The 22179-nt window shown below is 39.5% G+C and overlaps 1 protein-coding gene across 2 annotated transcripts; it reads right to left on the bottom strand.

The window, feature by feature from the left end:
- Positions 1 to 15: 15 nt before the first annotated feature.
- On the bottom strand, positions 16 to 19648 carry GYG2 (glycogenin 2). Of its 2 annotated transcripts, XM_030949859.1 has the most exons (10): positions 19629 to 19648; positions 19124 to 19294; positions 13342 to 13483; positions 11475 to 11649; positions 10086 to 10248; positions 9454 to 9580; positions 8331 to 8553; positions 5940 to 6080; positions 4107 to 4217; positions 16 to 2366 (listed from the first exon to the last, which is right to left on the bottom strand). In XM_030949859.1, the coding sequence occupies exons 2-10, from the start codon at positions 19128 to 19130 to the stop codon at positions 2205 to 2207; spliced, it is 1251 nt and encodes a 416-aa protein (XP_030805719.1). In that variant the 5' UTR covers positions 19131 to 19294; positions 19629 to 19648; the 3' UTR covers positions 16 to 2204. The 2 variants fall into 2 exon arrangements, with proteins under 2 accessions (XP_030805719.1, XP_030805727.1); XM_030949867.1 differs by lacking the exon at positions 19629 to 19648 and having other exon boundaries at positions 19124 to 19365.
- Between the last annotated feature and the right edge of the window lie 2531 nt (positions 19649 to 22179).

Genomic DNA, 22179 nt, shown 5'->3' with positions numbered 1-22179 from the left:
TATTGCACTACAATTCTTTGCAAAACATTGTATAAGCCACACAGAGTACCATTGTACATATTAACAGTTTGAAATGTACTCAATGACACATTTGACTAAATTCATATGCCTATTTTTAAAACCTTTCAGTTACTGATTTCACATCAGTAATTTTTCTTCCATGATCTAATCAATGTACCAAATAAGACCTAGTAGTTAATATAAAATGTACAGCTGCATGAAGCATGAGTCCACATTGCTAGCTACAGCTTTACATAGTCTTCAAAAGCTGTTAGGAGTATATTAGCAGCAATGTTTATAAAACAGAGGACTTTCTCAGAAGTGCATAAGGATGACTAAGAAACAGGGATAACCAAATGCCATGTGAGTAAGGGCACACTGCAGCTGCTGCACTGGGCCACAGCACCAAGAGGTAGAAGACACCTACCTGTGTTAAAGTGTGAGGGTCACCTACCCAGGAACACAGGATAGACAGGGTGCCAGGGTCAGGCAGAGGGAGAAATGTTCTCAATTTCTCTGCTGCCCCTAAACACCTAACTGGACCTAGAAGCTTGTATTCAACAGATACACCAGTGGGATTCCCCATTTAAGAGTTTAAGGATAAATGAGAACTAGATAAAATCAGAAATATCCTACAAAAGTGAAAGCAAATTTACTAATGTAAATATTAGGAAGTAATTCTAAGATACTCAAAGATTTTTTTTTCTTCTTTTAAGGGACCTTTTGACTCTTTAATTCCTGATTTGTGCATTTATTCTCTGCTCTACCCTCTCATCCTTTTTGATGGGAGGAAAAATAATTAAAATTTTCTTCTTCCCTCCTATCCTGCTATCCGTTTTTCCTGCTAGCATCTATGCATAATGGTACATCATTGCTTTTAGACAGAATTCCTAAGAAATTTAATTAGGTATCTTTCTGCCAAAATTTGTGATGTATTTAGACCAAAACTTTTCAAGTGCTGCAACATCACTGCAGAACTCTTATTCCAATATTGAACAAGGTCACAAACAACTGTCAAATCAATATTAGCTTAAATGTCAAGATTTAAAAGTTTTTGGTTTTTTAAAGAAGTATTTTACTTCTCTGTTAAAGTAAACTCACTGAGATAAGTCAAACTTAAGTACACAAATACACAAAACACTCTCCTGTAAGTGTCCTTAATATAATGCAGTCTCATCAGTAGATTTTTTTTCTGGAATTTGGAATTCAGAGATTTATTGGTTCCCACACACAGCTATTGTTAAAAGATCTTCAAAGGGCCTGTTTACTAAAATGAGTGCCAATTTTGTTTTCAGTTGCACTCAAATTGCCTGCAGTGTGGAGCAACAATGCTAAGCCAAAGAAGGCCTTTATCAGCTGCAGTTTGAAGTACTGTAAACAAATTTATAAAAAGCACCAGAAGGATAACACCATGCTGTCAGTGTTTCTTCTTCTGACCCCGCAACTCAGAATATGCAATTAAAGCTTACAATATTTTAAAAAGCAACAGTATCCTATGGCGACAATCTAAAAGGTTAACATATATTATCAATCTGTCCCTAAAGAGTCTTAAACCATGCTTCCTCACAGAAGTTATGCACCTGAGCAGCTGCCTAACTGGGTAGAGCATCCACTAGTGATCTCAGATGAAGCCTGAAGTTCCTCTAATCCTAAATGTGTTTTAATTTAAAAGTTTTGTTGCAGACTCCTAGGAGGCCAGGACTTCATCACTTCTCTCTCATATTGAAGTCTACATTATGTCACCCTTGAAGGTGTTAATTTGGTTTCAAGAATAAGTTCTTTTTATTTAAATAGTTTATAGCAACTTCTGAATGTACTCTGGGAATAGTCTCAGTTTGGGAGAAGTTCAATTTCCAAAACAATCTCAACTTCCAACATGTTTCCTACACATGACTTTCTGCAAATGGGGTGCATCAGGGAAGAGTGATAAATACACGAGAGTTTATACTAAGAAGGTACCATTCATTATTCTTTAGAAGGCACTGTGTAAGAACAATGAAGATGAGACACATGTAACAATAAAGTTGAGGCACATTTATCAGTTAAAAACCAAGATTCTGTATCTGTTAAGGTCCCCAAAAAATGTATGAGGATCAATAATCACCTCTAACTGGTGTCACCTAAACTGGTTAAGACAGTCAAGTATTCAAGAATTCCATTTATAAAGAAATCTATCATGATGGGCATAGCAGTACACCCCTGTCTTAGTGTAAAAATGCATCCAACTTCTTTTTGATATGTTCAAAGGCATCTTTCCCCATATAGTCCATGCGCCCTTCCTCCCACTTTCTCCGTTCATCTTCTGGAGTTGGTTTTGCTGGTTTGAAGTGAATAGACAGCTCTGAAACAAAATGTGCAACCTCATTCTGTGGAAAGAAGAAGAAGAGTGAGAAAACAGTTATCTGGTTTTTCTTATTTCAAAACTGTGACGTTAAACCTTAAATGGTAAACCTCTGCACTGTACACTCCCGGTTAAAACAATGAAATAAACAATATTCAAATGTTCACTCCTGTTTTGATAATGTGACCTCATTTTCCTAAGGTTTTACTACTTTCCATGGCTTCTTTGAACATACCAAACATTTATTTTACTGATCTTAACTCAGATCTTGGCATACTCAGCAACAATACAATGACAATATTACAAATACCGCCTGGTTAGAATAGAATATCTGCTACAAGAAAGAATTTACAATTTATCTGCTCAAATCTTGTCTCCAACAAGCTTTCATGTAAACATATATTTCTAGAATTTTTGGTAATTAGTTTTATTTGAACTCCAGTGAAATCAATATTATTTAGCAGATGTGAGGCACATTGTTTATTAAATTAATTCAAAATATGGATACTATTCATTATAACAACAGCTAGTTCATTTTGAATGACACTCCAAAATTGTAAATGCTGGTTCAAACTCAAGTCCATCATAGGTGCACAAATGCAAGACACATTATTAGTGATAATTTCTACCATATAAAAGGAAAACTGTGTCCCCAGCTGACCAATGCCAGCAAAAAAGAAGCATCCCAACAATTATAATCTGTAATAAAGATAAAATATAACAAGAACTAATCAAGGCAGCCACTAAAAACCTTCTTTCAGTAGTACTCAAAGGGGCTTATAGGAAAACAACCCACCTCATTTGTAAACAAAACTGAAATCGACAAGAACGGCTTTCTAGTGAAGTCTTCACAAATTCAGGGTAAAAATGTTTCAGAATAGAATTTAATGGGCAGGAATCAATGTCTTAAACTGCTAAATGCCCTGGAATATTCATTGCATCTGCCAGTCTGGGGCAGATAAAGCATAGGACTTGTGGAAGGCAAGGTAAGGTATTTCATATAACCAACATGCAGTAAGGTGTCAAGATTTCTTTCCTTATCGTTGGCAAGTTTTATCAACAGCTTTGGAAGCCATTAAGAAGATGACCAGAATCATAATGTTTTTAGAAATTAAGAATTTTAGCTAGGGCCCAAACATCCCTGGCTGCACAGGAGCTGCAGTTTTGTTTCTCAGTCTTTAAGTATTTCACTACAGTGCTTCACAATCACACCAAAACCCTCTTTAAGAAAACGTCTGTGTGAAGAACCTTACAAATCCTTGACACCTTGTCAACCCCATCCACACCAAGTCTGCCCCTGTTGTCACACTGTCAACATGTACAAGTGTCCATAAATGCAGTGCAAGACCACAAAGGAAAGTCTGGTCACTCAGGCTCCTGCCCATTCCCTTTCCACTTGCTTGGAAACATCACTTCAGCAGGTAAAAAAACCCACAACAAAACAAAATATAACAGAACTAACAAACACAAAATACTCAAACAGCTTTGCTTGTGTTAGTATTGGAGAACTAAAATTAACACCATGCATTGATTACTTGGGGGTTAGCACAGGAAAATAAATATTTGAAACCTCAAAGTTTTGCAAAGAAAACTAGAAAGGGATCACAACACAGTATTAGAAACAGTTAAGGAATTAGATGGCTACAAGATTAAGGAATTTATTTGCACATTGCATTATAAGTAGTTAGCTTTCCTAAAATTATGTTGGCAGCAAAGATGCACATGCAGTTATCAATAGATGTTGAATGCACAAAGATACATGTACCATTTCTGAGGCTTCCTGAAGTGCAGGTTGCAATGCAGGTTGTTCTGAAGGTCTGTCAGGCTCAGAGGGACGGACGTTAGAATCTCTTGGTTCGACTTCATGGACAGGTTGCTAAAATACAGCCACTGAGGTTTTATTAGGGGAATATTTTCTCACAATTTCCTTTTCATGAGAATCCATAAAATACAATACAATTGCTTTCAGCCTTGGGGGAGGGTAAAGCAATGGATGGGAGGAAAGCAAGGAAGCACATTATCACCAAGGAGAAAATTCATGTCACCTAGCTTTAGTATCAAAAATGGCATTGAATCAAAGCTCCTACTACAATCAATCTAGGATAAGTACCTCCAGAGGGCAGCTCATCTCATTCTAAAATAGGTTAAAAGTGGCTGTCATTTTTCAGTGACTACACATACAGCCTGGGAAATAAGCTTACTATTCATGATTCCTACCATTCATGAGGCCAAACTTCAACAAGAAAAATCTCATTTCAGGCTTATAGTTTGCTCTCACATAAGCTTTTTGTATGTATGAAATAAGAACAGAATAAAGTATTTCAAAACAGAGGTAAAATAGATTGCCTAAAAATATTGTCCCAAATATTTGCTTTTGACAGATAGCAAAACATAAATGAGTAGACAGATCCTATTCTAAAGTCTTTTCCCCCAAAACAATTCCACGAGTATATTGAAGCTGGGCAACAAAAAGTCAAGTCATCATCTTAAGTAAGAAGGGAACTAAGCTACTACTTTCCAATTAATATGGTCTTCTGATAAGCCAATCTTAGTAATCAAAATACTAATAGAAATTTCAATTTTAATGAAACTGCTTTAGGTAAAAATTATTATTTTTTTACCCCAAACAAACATCTTGATAATGTTTCCCTAGTTAGTTTGAGCCTTTCCAATGAAGTCAAATGCATAAGGCACACAAGAAAATACATCCTTTGCAAATAGATTATTCTTAAGTTATGGAATTGTAAGGTTTGCAATTTCCTTCAGCTCCTTCACACTCAGAGGGGAAAGGGAAGAAGGGGAGGAAGAGGGCAAATGGGAAACGAAAATTACAGTTTTAATTTATAGAGTTACTATAGGCTAAAGAAATGAAGGAAAGAACATCTTGAAGGTTGTCTTCATCATTCTAGAGTGTAGTTCACAAATTACAATGCAGATGACATTAGAACACTAATTTTATGTTCTCCCAGTTGTACCATGGGGTAATGCGGTTTATCACACAATATGTAATGACTTACACCTGCAGAGGCATTGTGCTATTATGTCCAACTTAATTCCTGCATAAAATAAGGAGATTCAGTGCAACAGAAACACACAAATACAAGAAAAGTAACAAAAGAAGCCGAAAGACTGCAATATTCATTAGTGGATTTTTTCATGGCTCTCCTTGTTGCTCAAGTCACAGAAATTTGAGAAACAGTTTTCTGGGCCAACACTTGCGGGAAAAAAGACATTCCATACAGAGGAATGATAGAAAGAATTCTAGTTTTAAATAAATTAATTCACTAAAGTATTAATATTCAAAATATTGCTTTAGTAGCAGATTTTTATATTACATTTGATTAAGTACTTAACAACTTTGAATACATAACCTCTTCCTAAAATGCAAAGCAAACTCTTTCAACTTCCAGACACATCATACATGCATAACTAAAGATTAAAGAAAATGAATAGGCTTTAGATTATTTATAATGCTAGTGAGAAAATTCAATAGCTACAGCCAAATTGAAGATATGATCTCCCAAATCCGAAAGAATCTCCTTTTAGTATATAATTTGACTTTGTTTCAGCATATAATAATAATAAACAACACACTCACAGCTTTGAAAGCGAGTTCCTCGGGTGAGCATGCTGCGGGATTTGCTTCACTTGTCTGCTCTGGGAGCTCAGGCTTTTGTAGAGAACTGTCCACACAAGGACTGACCTTCTTCAGGGTAACTTCAACTCCATTGAAAACGTGCTAATGAAAACAAGAACATCTCACCACTGAAATAAAACTTTTCAGGATGGCAATAACTTATACAACAGTTGCATTTCCTTAGAGGGTTCTCATTATTAAAGGAATAGCTTAATAAATGCAAAAAAAAAAGTAAATAAATGTAAAAAAAAAAGTATACGGTCCTAGATTTAGAGCATGCTTCAGTTTAGGTTTTTGTTTTTTGCAGTCATGAGCACACCAGCATCATGAGGTAAATCTAACAGGTATTTCCACCTTCATTTACCATAGTTGGAATATTTCTTTAATATGCAGTGCCTTAAAAATTAAAGCATGTTAAAGTATAAGATCAAAAACTACCCACTCCTTCCTCTGCTTTCCAATTTGTCATGAGGTTAATAAGCCAAATTATTCTCTTGGGCTTTGATGGTAAATATTCAACTGATCTTAAGGGGATTATGCAATTAGTTCAATTATGTTAATAATTTAATATTACAAGGCATTAAGAAAATATTTACATATGCATAAATGGGATCTAATTTGTAATGTCTGGATACAAAATTAAAAATTGTACTTCTACACATTTCTTTATGCTACTGGTTTCTAAGAAATGATCCATTTATAAACAGATTTTTTTATTCTATTCATGAAAAGCACACTGCTGCATATCCTTTGAAAAAAAAGCATAAAGAGATCAATAAATGTTTGACATAGAAGTACTGTACATAACATCTTAAATGCAATTAACACTGCTTTTGCAAACCTGATTTATTTGCTATGACCTCATGAAACAAGTTATAATGTAGTACTGAAAAGGTAAATTTTATTACAGTTCAAGACCTAGTTATATGGTCTATATCAATCTAGCTACAAGAAAAACAAAAGTCTGTTTGTTTCGTGGACCAAGTTATCTTCTCTGGCCCATTTGTATCATATTCTGTAGGCACATACATTACCATAAAAACTTTATCAATTAAGAAGATGGCTGCAGGATATCTTGGGAAAGCAGATAATACAAGAAATCCTTCTTAAATTGCCACTTTTGTCACCTCTCCTACCAACCAACAGATGGTAAGTTTTCCCCACACATTTTGGTATTAAACAGCAAGGTTTTGGTAGCAGGGTGATTCCAGGAGTAGCTTCTGTAAGAAGCTGCTAGAAGCTTCCGCCAAACACAATGGAGCCAAGACAGCTGGCTCCAAAATGGACCTGTCACTGGTCAAGGCCAAGGCCAAGCCTATCAGTGATGGTGGTAATGCCTCTGGGATAAGAGATTTAAGAAGAAGGAAAATCCTCCTTCTTAAAAGGAGGAGGAAGGAGTTTCCTTGCAACTGGACAACTGCAGACAAAGGAGTGAGAATATGTGTGAGCTACAACCCTGCATGCACTAGGGTTACTGAAGAACTAAGGTGAGGAGGTGCTCCAGGAGCCAGAGCAGAGATGGTGCATCAGGATGTCCTTCTGCAGCCCATGGAGGTCCCTGTTGGAGCACAGATCCACCTGCACCCCACGGTGGACTCCACACCACAGCCAGGTGGATGTGTGAAGGAAGCTGCGACCCCATGGAAAGCCCATGATGGAAGCAGGCTCCTGGCAGGAGCACTCAGCCTGTGAATAAAGGAGTCTGCAGTGGTGCAGGTTTGCTGGCAGGACTTGTGACTCGATGGGGGACCCACACTGGGACAGGCAGTCCCTGAAGGACTGCATCCCACAGCTCATAGGAAGGACTCATGTTGGAAAAGTCCATGAAGGACTGTCTCCCATGGGAGGGACTCCATAGCTGGAGCAGGGAAGGAGTGTGAGGAATCCAACCCCTGAGGAGGAGGAAGGAGCAACAGAGACAACATGAAATTAACTGACCACAGTCCTCATTCCCCATCCCCATGTGCCATTGGTGGGGGGGAGTCAGAGAAAACAGGGAGTAAAGTTGAATCCAGGAAGAAGTGAGGGATGGCAGTAGGTGTTCCAAATTTGGGGTTATTTCTCGTTACTCTACTCTGATTTGATTGGTAATAAATTTGATTAATTTCCTGAAGATCAGCCTGTTTCACCTTGGATGGTACCTGGTGAGAGATCTCTCCCTTGAGCCCATGAGCCTTTCCTTACATTTTCTCTCCCCTGTCCATCTTAGGAGCAGAGCAATAGAGTGGCTTTGGTGGGAACTTGGAATCCAGCCAGAGTCAGCCCACCACATTACATAATTTCTTCCTCTACCAATTTTCAGAATTTTTGGTTTTCATTCCAACATATTCCCACTAACTCCTTATCAGTTACCTTGCATTCCTCAGATTCTGATTCTTCCATCTTTTGAAGTTTTTCCAACAAAGGCAATATACTGGCACTGTATATATTCCACCAGAGGGCAAGAAATGACAGCTGATGAAAAGATTCAGAGGTTGTGCCATCCTGCATAACTCTCTTTGTTTGAAGGTTGTATTTGTAGTTCCAGGGCTTTGTTGCTCCCAAGAAGTGAACAACTTTAGCATCTCCACCAAAACTGTAGAGATCAAAAATACAGGTCTATACGTAAAATATTTCTTAGCTTCTATAAACTCCTAGAAGAAACATGCTTACTCACAGGTGACATAATTTAACATTTTGCAACAGCAACACATTTGAGATTATCTGTATTAATATTTTGTTTCTATCTTCCTGGTTTAATTAATCTTGTTTAACATACAGAAAACAAAAAGTTATATTGCCATTTGCTTCCAGCTGCTAATTCTAGCAGCTGGAAAAGTTCATGAAGGAAACTGACAGTCTCATGCAGTACTATTTCCAGTCCTCCTTCATGCTCAATTCACAAGAAAATACATATCACTTGAAATATTTAATCACCAAAATTGGGTATTACTGATCCCATATTAAAAATTACTAATAAATACACTGGCCTAAGCTCATCTTCCAATAAGAGTGTATTGTGCAACTGGAACAGAAATTCATGACACCCTAAATCTAACTTGCCTTTTACCAGATAAGATTCTCAACTGCATTGTCTGGAATCATATAATTAGTAGCACAAATTTCATTTCATAGAAGGACCTAAGGAATGGCTAAAAAAAATTCAAGCAATGCCAATTGTTTCTCTAAGAAATTACCTTGAGAACAAAGGAACAAGCTTAAAAGAAAACTTGTCAGAACCTAATGCCAAAGTAATTACATTTTGTCAAAATGAAAGAAGCTTCTTTGAAAGAACATAAAAGACACTGTAGCCAACTCTGGGACTCTCCCTGTGTCCAGACATTCACATTACATTAAAGCTGCTATTGCATGGTTTCTACATAAGATCATTTGTGATACTGTAATTTATAATTAACAGAATATGCCATTATTAGTCTCTCTTACAAAAGGATGCTCTTTAACAAACTACAGAGGCTTATAGAATAATAATACTTACTGATTGAAAGCAGGAACATAGGTGTATACAGAGCTGCTGCTCAGGTTATAGAGGAAAGGCAAGTGCTTGCCAATATCTGCTGTTGCCCAGCTGCTGAAGAAGCTGTTCAACAAGCCTTGATCACCTCCTAAAGAATACATAAAACAGTATTACCATAACATGTGTACACTCAAATTCGTATCAAAATTTGGATGGGAGTGAGACTGGGGACTGAGACTGGTGTGTTCACAGGACTCCAACTTGGACTTGAAAATATGGCCATGTGAGCATGTACAAGTGAATAATACCTGATTCACTCCAATGCAAGCTCAGTGTAAATAAAGTCCTATTGTAATATAAGAAGAAAAGAGTAGTGTTTGGTCTCCCTCAGAGCAGAAGACTGAAGAACAGGTGTATTTCTCCCTCCTAAGCCAGACAGCAAAATTAACCTGGCAAGACTCAGACAAAATGTCCCTTCACTGCCCTTTTCTGGGAAGCACAGTCCAGAGTAAGTCAGCAGGTCTTAAATACAGTCTAAGAGGCAAAGTTCTGCACCTTGAATTCTTACATAGAGCCCAGAGAACTCCTGCCTCTATTCTGCCTGATAGCACGGAAACTGTCTAGCATTTCATTCCTTACGCCTTGCCCCTTACCATCAAAGCTGCCGTGCTCAGCAGCAAACTGGAGCAGCAGGTTGTAAGTCTTCAGGGAGGGCTGGAACACAAACACACCACTATTGAAGCAGTCAGGCCAGCCAGAATCAGGAGCTGCAGAAAACTCTTCTCGATCAAACAACTCATCAACATTGCAAAGTACCTTATGGAGAGTAGGAAAAGAGAAAAAGATGCTAGAGTAAATGTTTGTCTAGAGCAAGAATTGTCAAATTAGTACTAATGGAGTAAATTTATAATTTGGCCTAGTACATGGCTTGCAGAGCATAAAAGCAGTGCCATTGTAAATATGCTAGGGGTCAGAACCTCTATTTTTGATATAACAAGGCAACATTAATTGTGATTCTCCATGATTTCGCTGATAAAATGCAAAGCCCATGAAATTATTTCATGAAGCTTGGAGACCATCCAAGGTCCCTTTAAATATTATACCATGAAAACACACAATTTCCTTATTTCTTAACCTTTCCATAGTCCATTATTTTTGATAACTACAAGAGAACTGAGTGAAAATTGGAAATCTAAGTCATTTTAGTAAGCAACAGACTGACTAAAGATGAGTAGAAAAACTGTCTCTTGCTGCCAGTTTTCTGATGTAACAACTTCAGAGATTTGCTTTTCTGTTTTCTTTTAAGCTTCACAAGGAAGTGGGAAAATCAATCAGGTTAAAGCAGAGATAAAGTTTGTGGAAAGACAGCTGTGCAGTCAGTGTAAGTCAGGATCCCCACCTTTCACAGCCACTGTGAAAAACAGAAGAAATTTTTTTACAAGTAAAATTACTTAGTTGAATTTTTTAAAAAAGACAAAAATTGCCTTCCTCCTTAAACATTAATGTAAAGCAAGAAATCATAAGCCTTCCTCCTCAAGAAGAATAACTTAATTTGGTTTCTAATTCAAATATAATCTTATTAAATTAAAATGCATCCCAATCTTTCAGAGTGAGCCATGAAAGCACAAGGGAAGGCTGACATGATTGTCCTCACCAAAATTATCTCTATACATCTAAAAACTTAAAAAAAAAGTTAACATCAGGAATTCCTTTTTTTTTCTATTTTAAAACAACCCTGCCTTCCTGACAAAATAATTCCAAAAAAAAGTATGTGAGAGAGATCTATTTTAAACTTCTGTCAGGAGACCCAGTACATAGAGTTTGTGATCTCTTTAGAGGACAGTCCTAAGACTACTCTCCAAACTGAATTTATTTTTATGCAGCCAGCACAACTGTGAGAATTGCTGAAACGTGCCAGGATGGAGCTCCTGCGACCTTGTGACCGCCAGCAAATCTGGTCACTTCAGGCCCGAAGGCTGCCTGGCAAGGAAGCATTCCACAATCAGAGACACAAATGTTTCCATGGCTCCCTCTCCACTCACCAAAGTGTCTGCATCCATGAAGACACATTTGCTGTAATGAGTAAGAGTCCAACAATGAAGCTTAGTGAAGGTCACACCCAATTCTGGCCTCTGCATCAGAGCCAAATGGACTGAGTCAGCACTGTCAAGCACACCCACCTCGATCACCTCATCAAATACGCTGCTGAGGACTGACCTACCAGAGAGAGCAGTGGAGAGAAAGAAAGGGATTTAGACAAGTTCATCAGAGTTCACTTCAGGCATGACAACAGTGACACACAGCATGACATTAACTATGACAATAACCAAAGCTAGATTGATTGCTTAACTAAGAAGTCAGAAGTGAGAAGTCTTTGGAAACAGCCTGCTGAAGGGGCAGCCATCAGGCCATAAAACATTGTCTTCTCCACTATGGAGGCCAGCACATCTCAAAGTGGAAGCTGCTGTTTGAAGGAAAAAAATCCTTATTCTAGTCACTTATTTCCTATGGAAACACCAACAGAAATGAAAGCAGCTTTCATCCTGCACAATTGGTTCCAAAGAACAGCACCATACTGTGTTCCCTCTGCATTTTACAGGATGAGACATGCCAGCACACTCATTTGTACCTACTGTGCCCAAGTAAACACTGCTTCAAAACTGCACCTTTTATAAGGTGCACTTGATCACCATATATTGTTCCTCACTACAATGTAGCATCTCAAATGAGACTTTAAGCTAAACATTTTATTTTTCTATGCATGCATTTGATGGGAATTCTATAGGTAACACCAAAGTAGGCAATTTTCCTTCAAGGAGCAAGAAAAAAAGTATTTAAAACGCGGCTAATTTACTTACACTATGCTATTATAATCAAAGTCCTCAATGTCTCACAAAAACAAAAAAAGAAAACCTGTTCTGTTCAAAATCTAGGTTTCAGGATCATTAGCTTTTGCTCGATTGATCTTCAAGGAACAGGAACTAACTGGCAAAGAACTAAGATTATTAGAAGTTTATTTTGGTGATCTGCTTTCTTCTTTTTTTTTTTTTAAATGTTATCCTTGATTTAAAATACATAATATAAATTCTTTTCTTCCCACTCAATGGACATGAAAAGAATTACAGACTTAGCATTCACCCATGCATCAAATGGATACAGTATCCCCTCAGGAAGTTCTGACAAGGTCCATACTTCAAAAGTCTGTAAAAACAGATTTTTGTGCATCCAGTCATAGCAAAAATGTGAAAATTTATTTCTTGAGCCATATGCATTACAAATACATTCACACAGCATACAGAAAACAGGAGCTTGCACACTTCCTAAGACATAGCAGAACTAAGAGTTTAAGTTGCTATAGGATGACACATCTTTTAACAAGTGTCACAGTCCTCCAAATAACAGGGCTTGAGTTCAGACTTAATAAGATTTCTGTAAATGCTATTCTGCAGTGCCTGGAGAATCACAACACAAATTACAAAGTGATTTATACAAAAAAGCAAACAGAAACTAATTTCTTATCATGATTTTAAGAATATTAGTCATGTGAAACTGAGGCCTTAGGTTTATGGAGAGCTCTGATGCAAAAGGTGGTTATGTATCTCATCCTAAGAGAAAAAAATTGGGAGAAAAACAACAGTAGTGCAAGACACTAAAATCTTAGTTCCAAATTTTCAGCTTAAATTCTCAATTATAAGACAAATTCCAGCCATAAGCTCTACTTCTGCACGTGAATTCTTCGTAGGCTAAGGAGCTTATAATGGAAGTTATTAGAGGCTTCTCTTAGAAATCACTAGCCAAGAGGGAAGTTCTAGGCATAATGCTGTGAAATCCACAGAAACCTATCAAAATCTTTCATGCTGTTTCTTATTCTTCCACTATTTAAATCTCCAAATGCACACTAATACTTACCTCATCCCACTGGAAACCTCTGGAGTAATTAGAACTGCCAATTTTCTGGATGTCTTATGATTCCTCAACGACTGTCCAAGAACGAGAGCGCCTTGACAGTACACATCATCAGTAGCAAGGGTCACAAAGGCTTGATCTGTTACTGCAAAAAAGTATTCAGAAGAGTCACTTTACAACAAGCTCTTTCAGCAGGCTCCCTCCTCTTACAGATAAACAATAATCTGTGGCTTTTAACAACCACATTGGGATTATAACAACCATTCCTGTGATGAGACTCCCCCCAAAAGTCACAATTGAATAGAAAATCCAGTGAATGTGAGTGCAGAATGTCTGTTTCTGATTTTTATTATTTTTGGTTGCCTGATTTACACAATAGCAGGCATAAAATTTTTTCACTAGCCTTAAAAAGATAATTCCCTAGGTCTTATTGCCAAACCACGATATCAATCAAAAAAGCTGATCTGTACATATTTAGATTTTATATTTAATGAACATATAATACAACCAAATGAGGAAAATATTCTTGTTTATACAGTGCAAAAGCTAAGGAAAAGAACAAGATGTTGAGCATTAGCCAGAAATGTCCTTTCCATAATGCCACTGAATCAACCCAACATTATTTTTGCTCTGCCTTCTTTGTGCTGAGGTACCTGGTGCTGGCTGAACAAGTGTAGAGAATTTCCTATCAAGATCAGTACACCTCCCAGAAGCTGAGAATCCCTACCTCAAGTAACTCCAGGGAATTTAGAAGGGTGCCTTATTGTCAGGAAACACATGAGGAAACAAGTTACAATAAAAAAGAAAGCAACCTACACTCCTGCATAACAGGAGAAAATGTATTTTGTAAAGACACCACTCCCATGGCAGGGTCATAAGGGGCTGCTTCTTCAGCTCTGCTCTGTGATATAACCACCACTGTCAGAGCTCTTCTGGGGAGGACCTATACCTCAGCAAGGTGAACAGCCTCCTTGGAGCAGAAGAATACACACTAGGCTGCAAAATTAACCAGAACAAGATGAGCAGGTCACACAGATGAAGGGAATTCCACTGAGCTCAACTGAAACTTCAACAAACACTTGTGTTGAAATACTTGTTTAGAACCACCATCATCTTAAGGGACAGGCAATTGCATTAAATAAATTAAAGCAACCAAACAATACCAACATAAACAACCTGTCATACAGTTTCCAGGGCCCGTGAGAAACACCAGGAAAGAATCTCACAGAGCTAGATGCAGAGAACTCAACAAATGACCTCATGGCTGCCTCAGCCAGAGGCTGCCAAAATGAGTGAGTTCTAGCCCCTTACCATCATCGAGGTATGCAGTAAAGTATGGCTGATGCCCACAGTAAGCTAACAGATATTAAGCATTTTTATTTCTCACATCCTCCAAATCCAGAACGAAACACAGGCCCACTGGTGTGCTGCCTTTCCCTCCCACTTTTTGCCCTCTTTCACTTATCTCCAGCCAGCTTTGTCTCAAGCATACATACTTTACATTTGCTGACATTGCCACACATCCCTGCACCTCAGGAGAATCCCAGTAAGTGACAGACTTGGCGAAAAAAACCCAAATCATCCATCCGAACTTAAAATAGTTTGCATAGCCCACAGCTGAGCAAACTGCAGTAATATTTCTAATTACAATTTCCAGACAAAGCAAATGAAGAATTGAACTTTCAAATGTCCCATTATAATAACAGGTCAAGCAAGTTACAGGTGTTCCAGAAATCAGTGAATAAGGAGTTGCTTTAAAACAACAGATGTGAAGTAAACTGCTCCTATTGCAGTTTCCCAGAGGGTTAAAGGAATAAATATAAGCATCCCTAAAAACTAATGTAAACCAGAAAACAGCTGAAGGCTGCTTCAGCAAGAAAATTACTCTGAAAAGACGCAAAAGATCAGGAAATCAAAGCAGTTTTGTGTTAGGCAACAAGCATCTTCAGCCAAAGAAAGGAAATAAAACAACTACTGAGAGGAATGTGGGAGTTAGGTAAATATAAAAAAACAAATTGTGAAATGAGTGTGAGTTCCTATCTTAAAATACTGTTTTAAAAAACAACCACAAAACTGAACACAATCTTTGCATGGCTTTTGCAAATTCTTTTGGCTAAGTAATACATAGAAAAATACACAAACTACTCATTAAATGGTTCAGCAAATTGGTATGGAAAATTACCACGTCCTCCAAATGCTTTTCTGCCCTGTACCCCTGTGGTCATAACCCCAAGGAAACAAACTGCCAAACAACTGCTGCTTCTAAGAAACTCTGGCTGATACCTCACAAAGAACAGAAGCTAAGTGTCTGTTTTGAGAATCAGATGTGGGACACCTGTTATGGCCTCCTTAATACAGTGAACCATCACAGAGATAATTGAATAGATCATCAAACTATTGACTGACAATATTTAACATTAAAATATTTCCGGTGCTAAGAGAGAAGCAAATCCTAATGATTTTAAAATCATACAGGGGCATCACTAATTCATTAAGGATCCATTGGGATTTAAAATAAAAATATTTTATCATTACCTTTCCTTTAATCTAATCCTTGCTTTCAAGAAAGGAGTGTTATTTGTCTTGCTTTGTTTATAAAATTCTTTGGAATATAGCCTACTAAATAAACATTTTATTTTTATAACTGAAAGTAAGGGTCAGGTTTTCACATACATGTTTGGAAGTAAATGGTTTTCCTGAAAGTTTCCATTTAGCTGATTTATGAAATCTACTGTACACAAAGTTTCACTCACTGACTTTATAAGAGCAAATCTTTAAGTTTGAAAGCCAGAGATGTAGATATTTTAATTCATTGCAACTGTTTTTTGGTTTGGTGGTTTTTTTGGTTTTGGTTTGGTTTTTTTTTTTTCCTTTTTTTCGAAGTGTCAAGGAGACCATTAAGCATAACTTTAATTCTTTGTGCTGAATGACAATATGGTTTTTTATGGACAGCACATATTGTTTAGGGTATTAAGTTCTCAAGCAAATTGTTTTCAAGTTGAGGATCTTTATGGCTAACACAATACCACTGGCTATCAGTGAACTATGAGAAAAGAAAGCGTATTTTTAGAATCCCATTAAAACCCTGTCATATGAATTTATAAATCTGTTCATTTCTCTTGTCTGGATTACCACAAAGCACATGATGATGCAAATTAAGAAATCATTATCATCAGTAGTGGCTCCTCAGTTTTATTACCTAACAATACTTTCTTAGAACAAAACAAGGATCTTCAAGGAATTAACTTGCTGAGTTATTCTAGAACCTGCTCTGCAGCTACACAAAAGAGACAGCAAAAGTAATGTGAACCACTACAGCCAGGGCGATCTTAGGTGGAATTTGTAACAGCTTTTTTAGCCAAGATCACTAACTTTTTATGCTACTTACTCATAAAAGTAGTACCTCTGACAATGCCAGTGGCAAAATTCTTTGACAGGCATGGAAACTAATTCTAGGGCACCTAAAAGCTTTATTTAGAATACCAACAGAGCAAGCAGACAGGGTGGTGCTCACTTTGATCTTCAAAGAGAAAAAGATGATTAAAAAACACCAGGTACCCCTTTTGAGACTCAGGAGTGACTGAGACTCTGAGTGACCCAAGTTCCAACTTCAAGACAAGTTTAAGTAGGGCAGGGAGGTTTTTTTTCATAATCCATTAGACATAGCTTTTAAATAATATTTTTCTATTTCTTCTGATAGACAGAGGAAGCATAAATTTAGTCCAGCTGTAGCTCCTAAGGTAACAATTCAAATTTGCCAAGCTGCCCGCTGCAAAATGGCAACAGAAGACCAGACAATCCTATGTTATGATTTTTCTGTAAGAACATTCTAAGTTGCACATTGTCATTTCATGCATTAAAAAAAGAGCAGATAAATCAATAGCTAGAAGCTTCCAACAGGCTGGTTATGTCCCCAGTGCCTACTGCCATTCATACTAACCAACACGGTACAGCTGCTTTCCTAAATTCCTCCCTGATGCCATCTGTTGCTCTCTTGTCACCTCCCCCCCGTCTACTCCAGAGACAATCTGCAGGACTGCAGGCTGCAGCCTCGACCTGTACCCACTGAGCCAAGCACCTCTCTGAGATCCCAGGTGACAGTGACACGGCTCCAAATCACAGCACATTTCCTGACACCACTTCTGTTACTCCGTCTCCTGCACAAGGACTCTGCGGATCTTCCCCCAGAAGCACCATGAAGGTGTGTTAGACTGCCAAAAAAGAGAACACAAGCTGTACGCTTCTCACTTCTCTGGCCTACCACAGCCATGTCCTGGAACAGAAATCTATGCCCTTCCTGACACCCACAACCTTATAAGCAATCAAGAAGTATTTTGTTATAAGTAGATAACATTAATAATACTGTGAGACAATTGAGTCAGGGCCCTATCAAAAATTATTATGCAAGTTTCCAGCAGAGAGGCAATTCTTGCCCTAGTACACAAATGAGAGCTGGCAGTTTTAATTCCCATGCTTTCTTAGATCTAATAGTAGAAACATTGATATACTAATGAATATAAACAACAAACACTTTACAAAGACCTTTTTATAACAGAATTTAAACTGACATTCAGTGGCATACAATATTTCTCTTGGCCTAATGAAGTTCTGCCTCATCCAAAACCAGATTCTCTCTCATTATCTTTTATTAAAACAGTACTGAATTTTAGTAGGCAGGATTACTGCTTTTGTGTCGGAACAGCACTTGATTCCAGCTCTTTGTAGCTTTTATTATGTGTCTTTCAGTTAAAAACGGATACATTCTGCTTCAAGACTCTGCAATGAGTTTATTCAACAGATGGTAAATGATCCTCATGAAAACTCAAAAGCAACAATATCATAAGTACAAACAAGCAAACACCCAAAACTAGTCCCAAAACAGTAATACACCAGTTTGAAAAGTAGTAATAATTGGTAATAATTATTAGAAATAATTGCTTAAGCAATCCAGAGGCAGCATAAGGAACTTCATGGTACATATCAAATTAGATGGTTCCAGTCTTTCCACATCTTCCTTTCAACCAAAAGAAAAAAAAATCAAATTTAAGAAAAAAATCAAAAAACTCCAAAAAAATGAAACAAAACAAAAAAAAAACAAACAAAAAAAAAACCTCAACCAAACAAAATCACAATGCTCTAATCCTTTCATTTGCAGATTCACTTTCTGCATTTTCCCAGTGCTGAAGTGCCATGTACATGAATTCAAACTTGGCATCATTCAGTCCAGATGACTGACACCCTTCATATGATTCAATAAATGAAGATTCGTGGGAGCTGCTGCTCTCAAAACCGAGAAAAAGGGAAAAAGAACTGATTATGTTCAAGGACCAGAACAGCACCTGCAGCTACCCCCTGTGATTACCCTAAAATCAGCACCTCATGGCTTTAAGGATAACTGATTAAGACCAATACCGCTGCTGCGTAAGAAGGGGGGTGATAAAGGTTTCTCTGACTCTGCCTTAGACTGAGACAGCCAGCCCCAGCCTGTCACCCTGGGGATACACCAGGAGAACACGCAGAGACCTAAGCAGGCCAAGCTGTACATACAAGCAGAACACATAAATGAGTTCACTTATTTCACCCCATCACCCAGACAGCTGAAATCCTCCTCAAGAGCTGCACATTACAGCACAGCACTCTGCTGATACGAGAGCAGTAGGCACCCTCTCCCGCACCGGGATGCGAGAAGCGCGAAGCCCCGGGGGGCTGCAGGCTGCGCTGCCGATCGTTCCCGAGAGCTGCTCAGGGCAAGCCGGGCGGGGCTCTGCGGGCCGGGGGTACTCACCGGACATGCTGGGCAGGCGGGGGCCGGCCGGGCAGGGCAGGCAGGGCTCGGTCCGCGGCGCCCACCGCTCCTGCCGCCTCACCTGCGGGCGGGGGGGCCGCTAAACCGCACAATGGGATTAGCCTCCTTCTGCTGGAGGCACCGGCAGGTGAATTACATTCGCAGGGACTCCTGCGCAGCGGCAGAGAAAAGGCATTAGCAGGGGAGAGCATGGCGGGGGGGTTGGCACGACCCACCCCGCCCCCGCTGCGCTCCGGGCGCTGGCTTTGCTGTGAGGGGGGCCCGCTGCCTCTGCCCGCTCTGTGCCCTGCAGCGCTCCGCTCCCGGGAGGGCACGGCCCGGAGCTCGGCCCGGCACCTCTCCCTGGACAGGCACACTCCAGAGGTCAGCCCGACACGGGCACAGCCCGGAGCTCGGCTCGGCACCTCAGCCCGACACGGGCACAGCCCGGAGCTCGGCCCGGCTCCGCAGCCCGGCACGGGCACGGCCGTAGCTCGGCCCGCACCTCAGCCCGACACGGGCACGGCCTGGAGCTCGGCCCGGAGCTCGGCTCGACTCCGCATCCCAGCACGGGCCCCGCTCCGGGCGCGGCGCTCCCGCTCCATTGGCCGCCGCGGGGCTGCGCCCAACCCCGAGATGGGAGAGACCCTCGCTCTCCTTCCTCCAGTTCCCTCCCGTCCCTACCCCGATGCTCTGGGTGCCCTCCGGGTCTCAGCCGCTGCGACAGAGCCTCCCTGTCACGCACACGCTTCCCGAGAGAAGGGACACAGGCTGGGGAGACCGGGCTGCGCAGCGCCCAGAGGAAAACACCAACTTCTATGAATGAGCGTGGAAAAAGGTTTCAGAGCATGAGTAGGGTGATTCCAGCTTGCCATGTGGTCACCCAGATATATGGGGTTCACCGTGAATGAAGGGGGTCTGTCCCTAACTCCCTGGGGCCATCGTATCCCCTACAGATACGGTCTGATGACTTGTCACCCAGATAAGCAAGGAGATGTTTCCTGTGTCAGGATGCTGATGCTATTCAGAGGGCTGTAAATATTTTCACAAGTGCATAAATAAATGCACATTTACTTGCACAGCATGCTTTTTTCACTAGCCTAGAAGTCATGTAATTGTGACATAATTCAGTCAATACTGCAAAGTAATTTTAGACTGATGTGCTTTAGCCGAGGCATTTTTGCATCAAAATCTGCTGTGAACATCAATATCTATGTAGCAGAGGTAAACAACTTTCAGGTAATGTGCCACTGAAAAAACTGCCAAGTGGTACCACTCAATTGTATAAACTTTATTTCCAACAATTTGCAAGAGATCTCTGTTGCCACTCCAAGCTGCAGCATTTGTTCTCTTACACCCTGGGAGAATCCTAAAGGTCCACCAGAGAAGAGGGTGTCATTGCTCTGTAGTAAAGGGGAAGTGTTTGAAGGAAGGAAGGATGGACATAAACACATAGGAAATTGAGTTTTATTTATCCCACAGAAACAAAATTCTCAGAGATTTGTGTTCACCATTGACTTACGTAGACAAATCAAGTAGACAACATAGTTAGTACCCTGATTACTCTTTAAGATAATTTTACTGGCAGATCTATTTCAGTTGGGGGACTTGAAGACTAAGAGTTTCTCCTTGGTAATAAAGTGATGTCTATATTTAGGTGATAATCTGTTTTACTTGTGTGCCAGCAACTTTTTTTTTATGTATGGAATAAATTTTAAACAATAGAGCCGGAATCACAAGCTAGAGTTCAATGTTCTAACAGCCAGTAAATCCTTCCTTCCTTCCTTCCTTCCTTCCTTCCTTCCTTCCTTCCTTCCTTCCTTCCTTCCTTCCTTCCTTCCTTCCTTCCTTCCTTCCTTCCTTCCTTCCTTCCTTCCTTCCTTCCTTCCTTCCTTCCTTCCTTCCTTCCTTCCTTCCTTCCTTCCTTCCTTCCTTCCTTCCTTCCTTCCTTCCTTCCTTCCTTCCTTCCTTCCTTCCTTCCTTCCTTCCTTCCTTCCTTCCTTCCTTCCTTCCTTCCTTCCTTCCTTCCTTCCTTCCTTCCTTCCTTCCTTCCTTCCTTCCTTCCTTCCTTCCTTCCTTCCTTCCTTCCTTCCTTCCTTCCTTCCTTCCTTCCTTCCTTCCTTCCTTCCTTCCTTCCTTCCTTCCTTCCTTCCTTCCTTCCTTCCTTCCTTCCTTCCTTCCTTCCTTCCTTCCTTCCTTCCTTCCTTCCTTCCTTCCTTCCTTCCTTCCTTCCTTCCTTCCTTCCTTCCTTCCTTCCTTCTTCCTTCCTTCCTTCCTTCCTTCCTTCCTTCCTTCCTTCCTTCCTTCCTTCCTTCCTTCCTTCCTTCTTCCTTCCTTCCTTCCTTCCTTCCTTCCTTCCTTCCTTCCTTCCTTCCTTCCTTCCTTCCTTCCTTCCTTCCTTCCTTCCTTCCTTCCTTCCTTCCTTCCTTCCTTCCTTCCTTCCTTCCTTCCTTCCTTCCTTCCTTCCTTCCTTCCTTCCTTCCTTCCTTCCTTCCTTCCTTCCTTCCTTCCTTCCTTCCTTCCTTCCTTCCTTCCTTCCTTCCTTCCTTCCTTCCTTCCTTCCTTCCTACAATACTACTAGAAATAGTTAATGCAATAATTATAAATTTGTTTTTACCATCATCATTCTCGTTAAAAGGGAAATTGACACCTAAAAGTGCGTCTGCACACTGGTATATTGACATATTGGTATATATTGACAAACTGGACCAAAGAGCTTCAGAGGGTCAAACACTTGGGTAATCAGGGTTTATCCATTGAGATTCATGGGTTTTGCTCAAATTCTGCATAATAAATCTGATTTTGGGCTATTAATATCAACACAAGTAATAAATTATTTTGAAAATATTATGAACAGTTTAAAACAAATTGTCATAGAATAGCTAAACTAAAAATGTTGCACATAGATACTTCTCTAGACACTTAGTAAAATTAAAAAAAAAAGAGAGAGAAAAACGAATAGATAGTTAAGCTGTTTTCATTTTTTTTCCTGTAATTTTTCTTTAGTTTGAAGTATTTCCTTTTCTCTAGTGGTACATAGTTGAACTTGTATACAG

This window comes from Camarhynchus parvulus, chromosome 1, assembly GCF_901933205.1.
Source record: "Camarhynchus parvulus chromosome 1, STF_HiC, whole genome shotgun sequence".
In the NCBI taxonomy this organism is placed as follows: domain Eukaryota; kingdom Metazoa; phylum Chordata; class Aves; order Passeriformes; family Thraupidae; genus Camarhynchus; species Camarhynchus parvulus.
This window is presented reverse-complemented; position numbering and strand designations above follow the sequence as displayed.

What these genes read in the sequence shown, in the direction of transcription:
- GYG2 (XM_030949859.1), bottom strand. An exon ending in GAGGTTTCCAGTGGGATGAG is followed by an intron (nt 11,650 to 13,341) that starts GTAAGTATTAGT and finishes TCTCTCTGGTAG; the next exon opens with GTCAGTCCTCAGCAGCGTAT. An exon ending in TGAGCACGGCAGCTTTGATG is followed by an intron (nt 9,581 to 10,085) that starts GTAAGGGGCAAG and finishes TGTATTCTTTAG; the next exon opens with GAGGTGATCAAGGCTTGTTG.